The sequence below is a fragment of the Betta splendens genome, chromosome 16 (assembly GCF_900634795.4).
Source record: "Betta splendens chromosome 16, fBetSpl5.4, whole genome shotgun sequence".
Taxonomy (NCBI): Eukaryota; Metazoa; Chordata; class Actinopteri; order Anabantiformes; family Osphronemidae; genus Betta; species Betta splendens.
Window position 1 is genome coordinate 12,559,287 of NC_040896.2, and position 17,457 is coordinate 12,576,743.

At 54.5% G+C, this 17,457-nt stretch overlaps 2 protein-coding genes across 5 annotated transcripts in view; both read right to left on the reverse strand.

The window, feature by feature from the left end:
* zbtb7b (zinc finger and BTB domain containing 7B) overlaps positions 1-1,601 on the reverse strand; it is a 17,639-nt gene extending 16,038 nt beyond the window's left edge. The window contains exon 1 of one of the 2 annotated variants that reach the window (XM_029130147.3): positions 1,257-1,601. The gene's annotated coding sequence lies outside the window, so the exon portion shown is untranslated. The remainder of the gene's footprint in view (positions 1-1,256) is intronic. The other variant, XM_029130142.3, reaches the window with a different exon arrangement.
* A 2,754-nt stretch (positions 1,602-4,355) lies between these two features.
* On the reverse strand, positions 4,356-17,189 carry LOC114842549 (potassium/sodium hyperpolarization-activated cyclic nucleotide-gated channel 3-like). Of its 3 annotated transcripts, XM_041067643.2 has the most exons (10): positions 16,475-17,189; positions 15,081-16,371; positions 10,478-10,684; positions 10,155-10,368; positions 9,907-10,068; positions 8,932-9,150; positions 8,695-8,841; positions 8,362-8,602; positions 8,113-8,277; positions 4,356-7,771 (listed from the first exon to the last, which is right to left on the reverse strand). In XM_041067643.2, the coding sequence occupies exons 2-10, from the start codon at positions 15,770-15,772 to the stop codon at positions 5,625-5,627; spliced, it is 4,194 nt and encodes a 1,397-aa protein (XP_040923577.1). In that variant the 5' UTR covers positions 15,773-16,371; positions 16,475-17,189; the 3' UTR covers positions 4,356-5,624. The 3 variants fall into 3 exon arrangements, with proteins under 3 accessions (XP_040923577.1, XP_028983997.1, XP_055359140.1); XM_029128164.3 differs by having other exon boundaries at positions 15,081-17,189; XM_055503165.1 differs by lacking the exons at positions 15,081-16,371; positions 16,475-17,189 and adding an exon at positions 13,006-13,346.
* Between the last annotated feature and the right edge of the window lie 268 nt (positions 17,190-17,457).

Sequence of the window (17,457 nt, forward strand, 5' to 3'; positions counted from 1 at the left end):
GCAGGGCCGGGGAAGAAGCACAGATGTCTAATTATGTTGCACAGAGTGAGGGCAAGCGCAGCCGGCGTCAGGAGCGCGTTTCCTGACCCGAACCCGGCCCAGTGGGAGGAGGCGTGCGTTACAGTCACATGACGGCGGGACGCGACCCTTCACGCAGGGAGCAACCGGGCCAGAACCCGACGGAGACCACAGGAAAAAAAAAACCATTCACACTTTCTCTTCTCCATAGACGTGTCACAAGGCTGCCCACGAGCGGCGGCTGCAGACGGTGTGTCAGCAGAGACGGAGGAGCCGGAAACAACAACAAAAACAACAACAACGAAACCGGCTCCAACGACACACGGGTCCCAGGGGCACAAGACACCAACGGCACAGGCTGCTAAAGATTTAACCAAACAGGCTGTGCCCAAGACGGGGAAACCAAACCCAAGCCAGTTGAGCTTGTTGGGCCGGTCTACGGCAGGGGCGAGTCAGCACACACACACACACACACACACACACACACACACACACACACACACACACACACACACACACAAAAGCCCACTGGTATGACAGCCTCCACACCCACTGGGTAGGTAGAGCCTTAACCTAACATTACAGCGCTATTGTAACACGGGATAGTGACAGGATTAAAATAAAACACAGGGTGCGCCACGGGGAGGATGATGGTGATGATAATGATTAACAGGCAACTGATGGGAGATCGTTTGAGCGCGAGAGGCTAAATCCAATAGCTCCACTGCGCCGCGTGAGCACCGGAGAGGCAGGTGATGTGCGTGAGAGCAGGTTAGGTTTTGGATGTCAGCCGGTGTTCTCGGCTATAATTAGCAGCCGAGTCTCCAGAAACGTACCCGCCGACCCCGTTGTCTCTCACCCGCGCTCTCTCTCTCTCCTTCCTTTTCTCTCACCTGGCCGCCGCGCGCAGGCGAACGTGTCAGCGACCAGCGGCAACGAAGCAAAACCGCAGCCTGAGTTTGTTTATTACTATTATTATTATTTTGGATTTGGCGCCAGGCTGGACGTCCCCGGCCGCGCGTTATAACGGGGAATAAGCGTCGACGGGAGTTACCGAATAGTACCCGTGACGCGGAGCGCTAGTCCTCCCGTGACCCCGATCAGAACCGGCAGGGAGGGAGGGAGGGAGGGAGGGAGAGGGTAGTTTGAGAGAAGCCGGTGCTGTCACAGCAAACAGACATGTCACTGAAATCACACTAAACACAAGCACTTTGACAGCAGCCAGGTGAAGCGGTTACCTGAGCGCCGGTGTGTCACCTGTCCCGACTCGTCGCCTCCCACCTGACCGGCCTCCACACTTCCTGGATTATTCCGTCCCACCCTGCCTGCTTCTTGCACTACTTCTTCTTTTCGCCCTCGCGGCTCTCGTCTTCGCTGCTCCGCCGCGGGTCACGTCATCCGTCGCCCGCTCGGCAGCGCGAAGGGTTTGGTCGCCGAACCGTGCGTCGGCGCTCGCCTCGTCGCTGCTCGCTCGGTGCAGCCCGCCGGCTCTCTGGGCTGATCTGACCCCCCTGTGCGCTGCCTCCGCTGGCCCACTCCGACTCCCTGCTCCTCCTTTCTGAGAACCAGGAAGCGGCTTGCCCTACTTACACCCGGTCGCGGATTGGCTCTGGCAGGGCAGGAGAAGAGACCGCCGGGGTGGGCAGGGCACCGGGGAGGGAGGGCCGAGGGGGAGGGAGCGGACGGAGGGGGTCCGGCCGCGGTGCGATAGGCCAGCAGCGGTGTCTGTCGGCGGGAGGAGGCGTGGGTAATTGGAGGGGGGTTTGGAGACCCCGACCTCCGCCTCTTTTCCTCCGGGCATCGGTGCGCAGCGGGGGGCGGAAGCGGACCGACCGCTCACCTGGTCGCGTTTTAAACCGAAATACACGAAGCCCCCCGCCCGCCCGCCCGCCCCCCTCCTCGTGACTCAGCAGTATTCCCCCGAACCCACCAGGAGGAGACGCGGGGATGGGAGTCGGCCAACAACAGGTGCCAGGAGCGAGGCTGACACACGATTCAAGTTTAAACGGAACCTATTGTGATAAATGAAACTCCGTGAGGATGTGACACATCCAGTGTGAGGGCAGAAGAAAGAGCACCAAAGCAACGGGGACTTTTTAAAACGACTCTTTAGTGAATCAGTTAAGAGAGAGAACACGCACGCACGGTGTGTTTTAAGCGCACACAACAGCCGCCGTGTGAACACTTCTTTCCAGACAGAGAAAGTGGCGTCTGTAGGTCTTTTAAACAGAAGCCTCGCCTCGCTGCGCGAGCGAGAGCCGCTTTGAACGCTCGCATCCGCGCGCGCCGTTTGAAGTGGTTGCGGGGATGGGAATCACCTCGCGCTCTCGGCGTTTCAATCTCATCCCCGTCTGCTGCAGCTCCAGGAGCTGGTGCCGGTGGGGTTTGAAGTGGGGGCGCAGGAAGTCTATATATATTTCTGCGGTGAGCTGATGGCAGCCCACCCATCGCCACCCCCTAACCCTAAATCTCTGCTCGTTCTGCGGTTCGGCTACCAGACAAAAGTTACATGTGCAGCGCATGTTCTATAAATGCAGCTTTTCCCACGATGGAAGGTTTAGAAACATAGGAAAAAAAACAATGATCGGGTGTAAAATACCACAGAGGTTCAGACTTCGAGGTTCTTAGTAAAAATAGAAATGTTACTACATTTTCAAATACTGGATAAAATAAACTCATTGCTTTTTTTATGTGGCCTGGTATTTTACATACTTTTCTAATACTATTACAGTCCTAACTATTACTGATCCATTAATATACAATACAAAACAATCTTGTGTAAACAAATCACACACTGTGTATAAACCATAACATGCTAAATGCATTTTATAGACTATGGCCTGTAAAATGAAAATACTACAAGTATCCTAAATATATGTTTGAGTCTGTGGTTACATTCTTTTATGTTTATTGCAATACTTTCTTTTTACTTACAAATACTTTTACCTCTGCATACCTTGGAGGCCTTTCAGTCTGTCACACGCCGTCTGTTTTGCATAACCCCGTGACCTGACGAGGACGTGAAACGCTCCTGACTATCTTCGGGTCCTCGGGCTCATTGTTAATGTAGTTTGCCTGTAGTTCAGCCTCGGAGGTAAAACCCGAGTCTACTACGGAACAAAAAGCAGCAACTACAGTTGTGCTCATCCTCTCGCCTCTGTCCAGCCAAGCGGTGACACGTGTGATTTATAGGTTAAACGTTCGTCGTATATTGTCTCATTCTTCATGATTCACGTACTCTTCTGCGTTATACTTGGTGTGACTACTTCTTCTTCCTGCTGCGCTGGTCCCATTTTTAAAGTGCGGTCGCCCCCTGGTGGTCACGGTGCAACCTGCAGCTCTGCGCGTTACCCTGTTTTTCCAGATCCAGCAGAAACTATTTAAATATGCTCCAAATATTAAATATGCTTCAAATGCTTCAAGTGTAAAATCCAACATGTCAAGGCTTCTCAATTTACAGAGGTGAGAAATAATTCGCTAATCGTACAAGCATGGACAGCATGAAGCAGTGCACTGTGCAGATAATTAAACAGTACAGTAACTGGGGCTCATGAAGGAGGATTTTTAATAGGTTGCAGCCAAAAGAAGCAGATGTTCAAGTGTCCCCACATTCACAAGATCAACCTTGGAACTAAGTGGGCCTGTGCTTCCCTGAGAGAGGGCGGAGGAGCAGGGGCAATGATCTCCACAGTTTTACACTCAAGTTATTTTATTACACTCCAGTGTAATATTCTCTTGAAGATGAATCTCATTAAAATCCTAAATCCTTTGAGATCATGTACGAACCAAAGTCTGAGTCGGGGTGATGTCTGAGCGATGCCCAGTGCACTGATGATATACTCAACGCTAAATCCAGATATGCAAAATGATGTCCGTAAATGTGTCTGTACATTTCCTCACTTAAAGCTCATCCACAAATGTGTTGCTGCCCTGTTTGAATACATCTCAGTTTGTCTCTGAGACAGCTGGTCGGCTCCATGATAACAGGACTCCTGTGGGGTTATGGTGAAACCTAAGGAGGGGCACAGTGTCTGTCTGTGGACTGTGATGAGCAGTGGTTGGCAAAGGCCTTCATGACATCACAAGGGAAAGAAATCCTGAATCTGAGCCTAGATTCTATAAAAGGGGGTTTAAGGGGGTGCTTTAGTCCACCTTCATGTATCATAAAGTATGTACAATCAATCGGCCTCCATATATTAATTATATGCAGCTTAAAACACATTAATTTTACTATAATCCTCCTTCATTAATATTACTATTAAAAGAATTACATTGCTGTTAGAAAGTATTTACTGTCATAAAACACACATGTACGTCTCTCAACACAACCAAAAGAATGGTATCTAAATTCACTTTATTCTTGCATCCAGATATACACCATCATCATTTTCATCACTGTCATGATGGTCAAGAATATCAATATCACCATCCTCATCATAATCATAAATATCTGACGCCCCACTCTCATTTTGGCAGCATTATTAGCTATTCGTCTTGTGTTCAAAAGCTAAAGCTGTGATAAATAAAAAATAAAACATTTGGTCCTTAAATATCTTGTCTAGGCAACATGGTATCAAGGGTTAAGACAGAAATGTCTTGTTGCTACACAAAACATCAAACGTGTCATGGAAACGGTGCTGAAAGTGACGCGGGGCGTCAGAAGAAGGGGCGCGAGGGCGACGGAAGCAGAGAGCAAAGTGTGGGGCAAACCGAGGGGGGGGGGGGCTGCGGGGGGCAGTTAGCGACGAGAGCTGGCTGCGAACGCAGATGAAAGGCGGCGGGGACAGACCGGAGATGAAACGACAAAGAGGCAGAGCAGCGGGGAAGCAGCACAACAGACTCACGGGGAGGCTCGTATTTACAGCAGCGGCACGGAACCACAGCAGAGCAGCGTCAAACACAGGCCGGCTACCAGGTCCGAACGGTCTGCTCCAAAAACTAAACACCACACACCTGGGACAAAACTACCAGCGAACTGCTCCTAGTTCTTCAAATTCATCTGCGTATCGACTTTACAGTGAGTTTTAAACACTATATTGTTATAATAGTTGTTATTCTGATGAGAAAATATTACACTTTGGTGAAGAATGGGAAGCAAGTGGGAGGTGGAGCTGGAAACCCTGGAGAGCCTGCGTTCATTGTTGACCCACACACTTTATCGCATTCATCAGCATCGCAGGTTACGTCCTGAATCCTCAGATGTTTCTCGTGTATTGCTCTTTTTACACATTTTCAACGCATAATTGTTGGTAATGCACAGCCGTTACTTTTATTCCATCATCCCGTGACGCGTTCCGCCTCAGCTCCCCTGCTTGCTCCGACAATCACTAACACAGATATGCGCGTATACGTTTGGATGACCTCCCGATCGCTCCACCTCGGCCCAGAGAAAGTCTTTCTCCTCCATCGATGGCTCGGTTGAGTGTCGCACGAACACCACATGTTCTAAAACAATCACATCCTAGAGTGAATGCAAACGAGATGAACCCGGGCACGTGAGGTCCCTGAACGCCTCACACACGACTCCTTGTGTCCATGCCTGTTATTCAGCATGGCCATGATACAAAGTCCAGCATATTTTGAGATTTTCCTCCTCTTCCTCCTTCTCACATGTTGGCCGGCAGTTTGTGTCTCAGCCCCTCAGAGTCTTTTCTGGCGAGGCCTAGCTGAGGGTCTTTTTTCCCAGCGACGGGAGAGGTGGTGCCGGCCGGGGTGGCGGCGTTCGCTTGCTGGGCGGGCGGAGTGGTGGGTGCTGGGGAGGAGGGGGCGTTTGGGCATAAAGTGGAGGAAGAGGTTGTTTTGGCGGAACGACTAGTGCCGGGGGTGGTGCTCGACGAAGGGACCAGGGAGGCTTGTTTCACAGGATGAACGGAGAACGTGACTTTAGTGGGGGAGCCAGTGCTGGGGGGAGCTTGGGGGGGAGCTGCCTGGGTCTGGGCCGGCGTTAGAGGTGAGGCCTGTTTTGGACCGGGGACCCCGGCTTTGCTTGAGACACAGGGTTGGAGGCAGGGGGTCGTATTCAGGGTCTTACTCATAGAGGGGACAGGTGTAACGGGGATGGGGGAGGATGACGGAATGGGGCTGGTGGGTGTGAAGGCTTGTGCGGGGGTCTGAGGAGTGGGCGTGCGTGTGCGGGTGGTTTGGGTGGGAGCCGTGACCGGAGAGATTAGGGGACCAGACAGCAGAGAAGCGGACGGAGGGGTGCTGGACAGCTTGGCTCTGGGGCTCTGGGGGTGAGGCGGGGAAGAGGAGACCAAGGAGGAGGGGGGGGAGGAGGAGATGAGCAGCGACTTGGCCCCATACGTCTGAGGAAGCGGAACAGGGGTGGAGACGGAGGACGGAGGGGGTGTGGAGGAGGGAGACGGAGAGCTGGACCGGGGAGAGGGCGTGGGGCTCGGTTTGGGACGGGGAGTGGACGAGAGAGACAGCGGACTAGTTCCCGCTGAGGGCGGAGTCAAGCAGGGGGGAGGAGAGGGGGAGCCCGACGGGGTCATCGGGATCGGCTTGGGGCGAGGCGTTTGGGGGTGGATGGGGGTCGGCGACGAGGGGGTGGGTGAGGCCGAGGAGAGCGGCGTTTGCTTCGGGGGGGAGGACGACGGGACGGCGGCCGCGGGAGGCGGGTGAGCGCCCGTGGGGGCGGGGCCAGCGGCGGCGTGAGGCAGAACGGCGGCGGCGAACGGCACGCTCGCCAGCAGCTGCGCCGGCGTGTTGGAGGTCAGGATGCCGGCGCTGCCGCCGCGGGCCAGCGGCCCGGCCAGGAACGGCGCCGCCAGCAGGTTGCCGCCCGACGCCTTGCGGTGCAGAGGCGGGTGGGGCTGCACCGCCACCCACGAGCGGTGGGGCAGCGTGGGCTGCGAGGCCGACAGCAGCCGGGCCTCCTGCGTGAGCCGGCCCAGCGCCGGCAGCCCCTGGCAGCTGCTGCCGCCGTGGCGCAGCAGGGCCTCCTTCGCCCCCTGCTGGGCCGCCGCCGGCGCCTCCGGGTTGGAGGCCTTGTGGACGGGCGGAGTCGGCGGCCCGGCGATCACCGAAGGCTGGTCGGCCTGAAGGCGGAGGCCGTAGTGAAGGGTCCTCCCCTGCGGCGCAGACGTCGGGACGGAGGCGGCCGGAGCGGACGGGGTCTTGGGGATGGGCGGCGCCGCGATCAGACCTGGGGGGCCCAGAGCGGAGGGGGAGAGGGGGAAGCCTCTGGGGGACAGGCCGCTCATGCCCCCCATCGCCATCATCCCGATGAGGGAGCTCACGGAGGGCCGGAGCGGCTGCAGCACGGGGGGGCGGGGGGGAGACAGGGGGAAGGTGGAGGAGGGCGAGGGCGACACCAGAGGGGAGGGCAGGAAGAAGGCCCCCCCGAGCGCATGCTGCTGCTGCAGCTGCTGCAGCTGCTGCTGCTGCTGCTGCTGCTGCTGGTGCATGAGGGCGATGGCCACGTTGCTGGTGGCCGCCGCCGTCTGCAGCGGCGCGTGGACCAGCGGCGCCCAGATGACGGGCCGCGGCCGCGGGGACACGGTGCCGCTGCCGCCGATGACGCCGCGGCCGGCGGCGGCGGCGGCGATGGCGTCCTGCATGGCCGGCATGCTGTCGTGCTTGACGATCTGCTGCACCAGGATGCTGTCGCAGGACCCGAGGCCGCCCGCCGCCAGGCCGCCGCCCGGACCCCCGGCGCCGCGGCCGCCACCGCCGCCGCCGCCGCGGCCCATGCTGCCCCCCAGGGAGCCGCCCTGCGACGACTTCCGCAGGAGCATGGAGTTCTTCCTGCCTGAGAAGCGAAAGAGAGGAGTTTGGGTGTGAAAACGGGCTCGGCACATGAAAGGTGCGACAAGCTGAAAAGTTGAATATAAATCAGGCAGCTTGAGTTTTCGCCCCAAGGTTTTCCTGTGCTTCGCTGCCAACACTGCTCATCCGTTATTATTTCAGCTTTTATTTCTCTCCGCTTGTTTTAAGAGACGCGTCGTGACCTTTTAGCGGAGGCCATGCCTGACAGAGCTGCCTGGTGCGTTTAACAGAGCTGTGCTGGCGTTTACCAAGGTCAACGTGCAGTCCAGTCACCAGTCAGAATATCAGGTCCAGGCACAGATGAGTGGGTGGGAGGAGCCTTACCAATGCGATCCAGTCTGTCCACGGCCACGGTTTCAAAGGCACGACGCATCATGGGATGCTCCTCCAGCACCTCGTTGAAGCTGTCCACGCTGAGGGAGTACAGGCGGCAGTACGTGTCCGAGCGGACGCTGGCTGTCCTCCGCCCGCGGGTCAGCAGGCAGATCTCTGAGGGAGAGGGAGAGGGGGTCGAAGCGGGTCAGCGGGCAGCCGCGGGGGGGACGCACCTCCTCCCACGCAGCTGCAGCTCACCTCCGAAGTAGGAGCCGTCGCTCAGCTTGGTCTCCTTGTTCCCGCGGGTCAGCACGCTGACGCGCCCGTGCTGGATGAAGTACATCTTCCGGCCGACCGTCCCCTCGCGAATGATGAAGTCCAGGGGCTGGAACACCTCGAACCTCAGCTTGGTCAGCACGGCGGTCACGAAGTTGGGGTCGGCGTTGGCGAACAGCGGCATGTTGGCGACCAGGCTGCGGCAGTTGAAGCTGACGATCTCCTGCGGGTGGAGGAGAAGGGGGGGAGTCAGAGGGACGCGGTGGCAGGAGGAGCACGGACGTCGGGGGGCGTGAGGGTCTGAGGAGCTGTAACCTCCTTCAGCGGCTCGCTGAGCTCTCCCAGGATGCTCTCCTCGTCGAACATTTTGCCCTGGAAGCGGTGCTCGTAGTACTCGTGGATCTTCTGCCGAACGTCAGCAGGGAGCTTGTGGAACGACATGTACTGCTCCACCTGCTTGTACTGTCATAACACACACACACGGGTCAGAGATGAGGGCGCCTCGCTCAGTGTTGGGTGGATGCAGTGGAGGATGGGCGAGGCCCGTTTCACCTTCTCCTGGTACTGGCGCCGCGAGGAGTCCAGCGACTGGATGAGAGCGGTGGCGTGGCCGATGAACATGGCGTAGCAGGTGGCGCCCACGATCATGCTGAGCATGGTGAGCCACACGTCGGTCATCCCCTCCGGAGCCTGGGCGCCGTAGCCAATGCACAGCATGTGGCTCATGGCTTTGAACAGGGCATAGGAGTACTGCACGCCCCACGTGTCATTCTGTGTCACACGGGGAGGGAGGGAAGTTTCAAGTGTCAATAATTACAAAGGCGCCTGAACTGTTCCTTCTTTGAGTTACACAGTAAACAACCACGGATTCCACACTGTATTTATTTCCACAGTAAATAAATATAATTACAATAATACAATTACACAAGATCATATATGGCCATCTTGTGTGTGTCTGTGCGTGTGTGTGTGCATGTGTGTGTGTGTGGGTCCAATTATACTAAGATGCTAATGGTTCAACGGATGCAGGAACTTTCTCTGGGGAAAATCCCGGCATCGGCCTGCTTAGCAACCGTCGCCCAGGCAACCGGTGAGCCATGAATCAGCTATCCATACAGCTGTGCTGTGTATCTGTGCGCATTCATCTCCATCCACATCTCCAAAATCTCCATCTGATCCCCAGGCATGAGCTCACACCTCCACCTGATCTCTGCCAAAATTTTAATTGGAGGAGACTGTTTTTTTTTTTTTTATGGCGATGACAGTCATTGTTATTCCACTGGACATGTCGCTGCATGAGCCAATTACAGATAAGGAGCAAACAATGTGAAATCTGATAAACACTCTCCCTCTGCACACACACAGATAACACCCTGCTTTCACCTGAAATAAATATTGTGCATACTGAGATAACACGTGGTGATTTCATTAGACTAAAACTGAACGTCACGTCCCTTGTTTGCGCCTGAACAATAAAATCATTCCCTGGAACATATTAAAAATAACCCGTCCTGTCGAGAGACTCACCACCATCACGTTCTTGGAAACCCAGCAGTCAGGAGGGAAGTCCTGCAGCATGGGGACCAGGAACTGGAGGCAACCGTCCCAGTGGCACAGAAGCAGCATCATTCCGATCAGGTTCACGATCCTCACCATGGCACTGGCGAGGTCGTAGGTCATGTGGAAGATCTGAGGCGGAGCACAGGTCACATATACCTCGAACGATCTCTTTTCACACAAATATCACACAATGAGTCTGCGTCTATTATTCCCACCTCCTCCCACTGGTGGATGTAACGGATGAGCCTGGACAGACGGAGCAGACGCAGCAGGCTCAGGATTTTGGTGAACCGGACGATGCGCAGCGCCCTCGCCGTCCTGTACACCTCAGAGTCCAGACTGTCCACCATCAGGAAGATGTAGTCCACCGGAATGGACGACACGAAGTCCACGAGGAACCAGCTCCTCAGATAGTTCTGGCGAATGGCCCTGAGAGACGCAGGGGTGGGAGACCAGCGGTGCTGATGGTCACGGTTCAAAAACAGCTCCCCGATTAGCACATACAGAGCTGATACACACAGACACTGAGGCCTCTGACCTGGGGTCCAGTAATATCTCGGTGCTGTCCTCCTTGACGATACCGGTCCGGAAGTTGAGAACCAGGTCGACCATGAAGAGCGTGTCTGAGACCACGTTGAAGATGATCCACGAGGGCGTGTTCTCGTATCTGAAGAAAGTGATGCCCACTGGCAGGACGATCAGGTTCCCCATCATCAGCAGGAGCATCAGCAGGTCCCAGTAGAATCTGGAAAGAGGCTTCCACTGTGTTACGGTGGCAGCGCGAATACCTCATCGGTTCTACGCTGAAATGGGCCGCGGGGATTCACCGAGGCTGCAGGTCGTTACTGTGTCCACACAGGAAAGTGACAATACGTCAAGTAAGCTGCTTAGCGGAATAAATCTGTGTGCGGTGAAAAAGGCCCTTTGTATTCAACAGCTATTCAGCTCTATCTATAATACAACATCCACACCATTAAAGCTTATTTCATTAATTAGAACCAGCGATAAGGGAATAACAAGGCCGTCGTCCCGAAGTCGTGAGTCCAGAATCTTCTGTTCATATTCTTCTTCTGTGTCCGTATAAAACCCCAGTGAACTAGCAAACTAATGCAATTTTACATCTCATTTCTATAATCAAAGCATCAGATATCGAGGACTCTCATTCAGACCGAGGGCCAGAGAGCACTATGTCCTACAATTCCCACAATGCAACGGGGCCGGTATCATTCAAACCTCCCTGCCTTTGACGTAATCTAGGACCCATCACAGAGAGTTTTATGATGCGGTTCGAAACAAAGCTTCTCTTCACAGTGACAAACATTTTCAAGATCGTCTGGATTAAAAAAAGACACCTCGTTCACTTCTCTTTTTTATGACTGACACTTAATAAATCCATCATGTCTTCCACGTGCTGCAAGCAGTGCCAGAGCATCGTCATCCATCATGCCTCACTGTGGATTAGGCCTCATACTACATCACTAAACGTTGTCCTTGTTTGATTTGAAACTGCACAAAGTCTTGACCATACACCTAATTAGCAACGGGTGTTAATATTAAAGTCTTCCTCTGTGCTGCGTCGTTTTCTCTTGATCATGTGCCTTTATAGAAAATTAACTATCCTGCAAAACAGTTAAATCTTCCATTGCTAAATTTCATCCTTTGTCCCGTTTGCTTCGGGAGCAATAAATAACTTCCAGTCGTAGCAGCAACACAAAGCAAGCGAAATGAAAATGAAGCTGAACCAGGGAGCCAGACAGAGATCAGAGGCAGAGGGAGGCAAGTGATCAGTAACCTTGTGCGGCCTCATCAATCTGTATTTGATGCTGGAGGGTATTAGTGGCGTAGGCTTCTCATAAAAATACAGAGAATATCCGTCAGCGCGGCGCTGGAAGTGATTTAAGTGTGACAGAGGAAGCGATCCAATCATCTGGAGACCATTTCTGTCATCCTTCTATCTCATTCATCCTAATCCCTTCATCCATCGTCTTAACCCCTATCGATGAGCGCCTTGTTTCCTTTCATCTGTCTCCTCCCACTGTCTGTGCCACACACACACACACACACACACACACACACACACACACACACACACACACACACACACACACACACACACACACACACACACCCTGTGGTCCATCGCTATCGAGCACTAATTTAGTAGCACCACCTCATGTGGTGACGTTACCACTAGACTGATGAAGATCAAATATGAGTCATCACGCTGCTCCACACACACACACGCTGACGTTGTCACTGACACATGTATCACTTCATAATCACTGGCAATGAACACCAGCGTTACCACCACCAGCTGCTGTTGCTGCTGTGTTAAACAATGCAGCTTAGTACGTTACTGGACCTTGATGCTCTGTGATGGACGCGGACCCGACAGGGTCATAACACTTTCATTATGATGCATAGACTGGGCTTGATGATGAAACTGAAAAGATTTAGGGCAGTGGCTAAAGATCAGTTTCATTTATCTATTAAAAATATTAATATTAAATGATTATGAAAATGCCAATAACTGTAGACCAGATCCCTAATTTTATTAAATGTTATTTTATTTTAAGTGGAGTCCCAAGATTTCTACTTTAAAGAAATTGGAAAATAAATAAATACAACTGAAGGAAATCAGCAGTAAATTCGCTGTATTAAAAGACACACGGATAAATTGAGTCTGGCCTCATGTTTGCAGCTCTAGCAGTTCAGCGGGTGACACTGGACGTGTGACTGCACCACGGTGATGCTGTGTAACCCACATTCTGCTGCTGATTAGCAGCAAACCACCGACGGGAGACGGCAGCGCGGTCAAACCGAAAACCACCCAAGGTTTTGTCACGTGGCCAAACAGGAAGTGCAAAGGGCCCGTGATTTCTGCCCTGATGCGGCGGCGGGTCGTTCGCCGCGTGACTCACGGGCACCTGTCAGGAACCACACGCGCTCGTGCACATCCTCCCTTTCATGCGCACACATAGGAATTGCAAATGCAATCAGAGCGGCTCTCCGCGGCCTCATCGGTATTCAGCTCTGAATGTGAACAGGTGCTGCAGGAGAACTGACCTGCATCTACCTGCTCAGCTGTTGTCAAAGCAAACACTAATTCTGCTGTAATTGAGGCCAAGTGTCTCCTGAGCCGCCTGTGATTGGCTTCCAGGCCGCGGTCGGCCAGATGTCGTTTCTGAGTAAGTTTCCTCCCGTCATCCTGCCAGACGACAGACAAACAAGCACGACAGCGGCCGACCATTATATAATGAATCTCTGTTACTATGTGTGTGGAGCCACCAACCCTGTTTCAACACAACTCATCTGCGCTGACAGCCAAACCAGCTTTATCTCCGTCTTCGTCCCTCCTCTCGCCTCCTTCTCTATTTGCATGCGTCTCGTCGTGTTTCGGGTCCGGATTTCGTTCACCTCTCCTGTCTCTCATGAATTCTTCCAGGAGCGGCAGCAACACATTTTCTCCTAATGAGGGGAAGGATGTGGGAGCTTATCAGGAGACTCAGTGATGAAACCGTGCAAACGCAAGCATACATATTACTCACACACACACACACACACACACACACACACACACACACACACACACACACACACACACACACACACACACACACACACACACACACACACACACAGGCTTCTCGTCAAGGTCAGCACTGGCACAAAGACACAAGAAAGGGCTTAAAAAGTCATTTGTCGTCCCTTCTTTCTCACAAAGCCCATGTCCGCCCTCGCTCGGGGACGACAGGTACTTAACCGAAGAGTCACGACGGCTGAATTATGCAGGCAGGACGTGCATAATTTAGACTGCCATAAATAATTAGTGAAAATTCAATTGTGATTCTCTAACGGGGTGATTAGGCCTAATAACATCTATGGATATCCTGCGTGAGCATCAATAAGTGCGGGCGGAGGCTGAGATTCAGCGGGACGCTCGTCTGTCCACGCCCCTTCATCCACCCCCCACCCCCCATTTACAGCATCACCTGCGAGTGGGACGATTTGACAGACAAACACGCAACGGCGGCGCTGCGGACGCGCGCGTAAGAGGCTGCTGAGGCGAAAGTGGGCCAGGAGCCCTGGGGATGGAGTCGTCCATTGCTGCTGCAGTCTGGAGATTGGAAACGCTGCCGTCCACCTGCACATTTAAAGCGGGTATTTAAAGGAACCTGTCCGGAGCCAAGCGCATGCATGGGCATTTAACAAATTAAAAGCCTGCGTTTACGGCTCGCTGACACGGCTGCACCGAACCTGTCCCCATTCACAGAAATGTAGCAGCTTGTTTCCTTGTTTGCTCCAAACTTTGAACAAATAAATCCTGTGTCAAAATAGAGGCCGACTGCTAATTTGACGTCTAATCAGCGAAATAATTAATTAATTGTCCCAGTTTCAAGCATTTTCACCGGCAAAAATCTACCGCCTCATTATCCAGCCTCCGCTCAGGAGCCGCTGATTCTGACTCAGGTAGAAGCGTAATCAAACCCGCGCGAAGCCGCCAGCAGGGAGAGCTCGCAGGGCTCCTCCACTCAAGGAGTCGCGTTTAACACCGGGCCTAATTGACACGGAAGCCGTCTCTCACCGCTCCCTGATCGGCCAAACGCCTCGTGGCCAGATTGGCCCTGCTCGTTAGCACGTCCCCCCTGCGTCGCGTCCGCCCTCATTCCTCGTCACCCGCCGCGGCCGTGCGTCGTCCGCGGGCGCTCGCCACCTATGGACTCCTCTCCCATAACAGGTCATCGCAGCCTCCGCCTTCATCGTGCCTCCGGGGACTTTTCATCCACTGCCTTTTTCAATCACCACCTCGACCTTTCATACATCTTGTCCTGTTTCCCTCAGAGACTCAGTCTCCTGCGTCTCTCAGTGAATGAGAAAATGCACTGCAAATGTTTCCTCCAGTGTCTTTTCTCTCCTCCTTTTCCTAAAACCCCTTGTTTCATAAAGAGGAGACGTCGCATCTGTTTGTTCTTCCCTCTAATGAGAGTCTATCATAAGGCTTCAGGTGTCTCCCTGATAAGAGCTCTGATCCACTTATCTGCTAAAGGAGCATTACGCTTCTTTTATGTGCTACAAGTGGCCTTTATGTTACTATCTAACACCTGTGCCTGGCCCCCTGCTGTGCCTCTGTGGCTCCGTACCTGAAGTCGCTGTAGGGGTGGATGATCCACACGCCTGCTGATTTCAGTCGCTCCTGCTCCAGGGCCACGGCCTTGTGGGATCCAAACATGCGCAGGCTGAACTTGTTGACTCCCGGCTGAAGCATGGCTCCGAACTGTCTCTGTATGAACGTGCTCTGGTTGGACGTGCTGTAGTCCTCTCCGTCCAGCCCCACGCCGAACCCGCCCAGCCCGGACTGGCCCACCAGCTCGGGGGTCCCTGCCGTGGTGTTGCAGGCCGTGGTGGTGGTGGTCTCGGGGCCGGTGGCCACCACCATGACCCCGGTGCCGGTGGAGGAGGTGGAGGCCAGGGCGGCTCGCGAGGCGGCGAATCCCACGGAGCGCGGGGGAGGGTGGGCTGAGGCGGAGGCGGGCGGCGGGAGGGGGAGGGGCACCGGGGTGGTCGGCGTGCCCGCCGCGCGGAAGGCGAGGCCGTCCCTTGTGGTGGAGCTCATGATGGAGAGGCGGCGCCCGCGTCCGCCTGACGAGGCGCTGTCCGCCCCGTAGGAGCCCCGCTCTCCCTCCAGCGAGGCCTGGGACAGCCGGTACCCGGGGGAGGGCAGGCTGCCCTTACTGCGCCGCTTCAGGTCCCCGCCGTTGCGTCGGGGCAGGCTGTCGCCCCCCGACCCCGCGGTGCTGCCGGGGGCGCCCACGCCTCCAGCCACCCCGTCCATCCCAAGCCAGGGGGGGGGGGGGGGGGGGGGGGGGGTGAATGTAAGCGTTTACGTCAATGTCAGTCTGGGTGGTGAATGTGAAGCAGCTAGAGAGAAGTGTCCCCCGTGTCTCTAGTCATTTCCCTGGAGTCGACAGCTCGCACCCTGGCTCGCGCTCCACCGCTGTGGCCATCCTTACCTCCGTGCCCTTGGAAAAAGCCCCATGCAGACGCCGAATCCTTCCCCCTGACAGCGTGACGCCGGCAGCCTCGCGCTTCCTCCCCTCTCCGCCCGTCGTGTCCGCGCTCACGCGCGCAGATGTTTCCGTGCCGTTGCTCCTTCCTCGTCCTTGAAACGCTGCGCTCCGCCCGAGGCCCTCCCTCTCCCCTCCACAGCCGCGCTCAGCGCTCCGACGCCGGTCATATTGCCACCGGATCCCCGGTCTCTCGCAGATAACGGCGCTCGGCGCTCATTGGCCGTCGGTGTCCTCTCTGTGTCTTCCTATACGTCCGGCTCACACAATTTAGCTATTTCCAACATAAAACATTATGTAAGGGCAGATCTGAGCGCCGAGGTGGGCTCCATTCATCGGCGGATGAATGACAAGGACACTTGATCCTCTGTTGGGAGGGACGGACTGTTAATGCACATTACGCGCATAATAGGCATTCACAGGCGCTCACACTCCAAAGCGCACCGATTCATTCAGACACGCGCACTTACCAGCGTCCACGAACACGCACGCGGCAAAACGGGCGGACGGGCACGCACAAGGCGACAGAGCCGAGTCCAATCGCCCAGAATTTAGCCCACGTTTCCCCGGGATCCGCGGCGCGGTCTCACTGTCAGCATCCGAGTGGGAAAAAGAACCTGGTCGCGACGGAAGACTGGCCGTGACCGAAGCGCTCAAACAAGCATCCGACCGCGCGCCGCTACGACGGCGCGTTCAGCTGACGCCCGAATTAACTTCAGGTGTTTAAAGTCTGAATCCGGAAATCATCCGTTGTCCCCTCGACCGTCGCTGCCGCGTATTCCCACTTCTTCTGACTTTCAGTGACATTGCGCTCGGTAAAACGACGCGGCCGCGCTCCTTCCCCTTAAACACACGGGCTCCGGACCAAACAGCACGTTCTGCTCCAAGGTGAAACGGAGCGCTGGCGTGAATCCGGAAACAAGCACTTGTTGAACCGATGAAGTCCGGGTCCAGTCTGAAATCCACTTTTCGCTCCGGCTCGACACACGAGGCGCGACCGACGAGGATGCGAGGGAAATAATAAATAAATAAATGTGCACGTAAAGGTCTGTCTCTAACCGGCCTGTTGCCATGGTATCCGCATCCCCATCATCCGTCCCCTAAGGTCGCGTGCCCGGCCGGCGCTTCTCTCGCAGGTACAGGTCGCGCGTCATTCTGCCTCACCAATATGGGAAGCGAGCCCATGATGAGACAGCGATGATCAGACGATTTAAAAATGGAGGTTTTGAACAATTATTTAAAAAAATATGTAAAATAACAAAAAGTAAAAATTTAACTCTGCAAAGGCTAAAGTAATAATGTCAACAATAGCCTCGTAAATTAAATCTCCTCTTCTTATTAAAATATTTTTCTGAATGCATAGCTTTAAATTACACTTGTGATGTGTTTCAGTCTAGATGCAATTAAAGCAACACTACAATGCTCCACATTTATCAATAATACAGTAGCATCA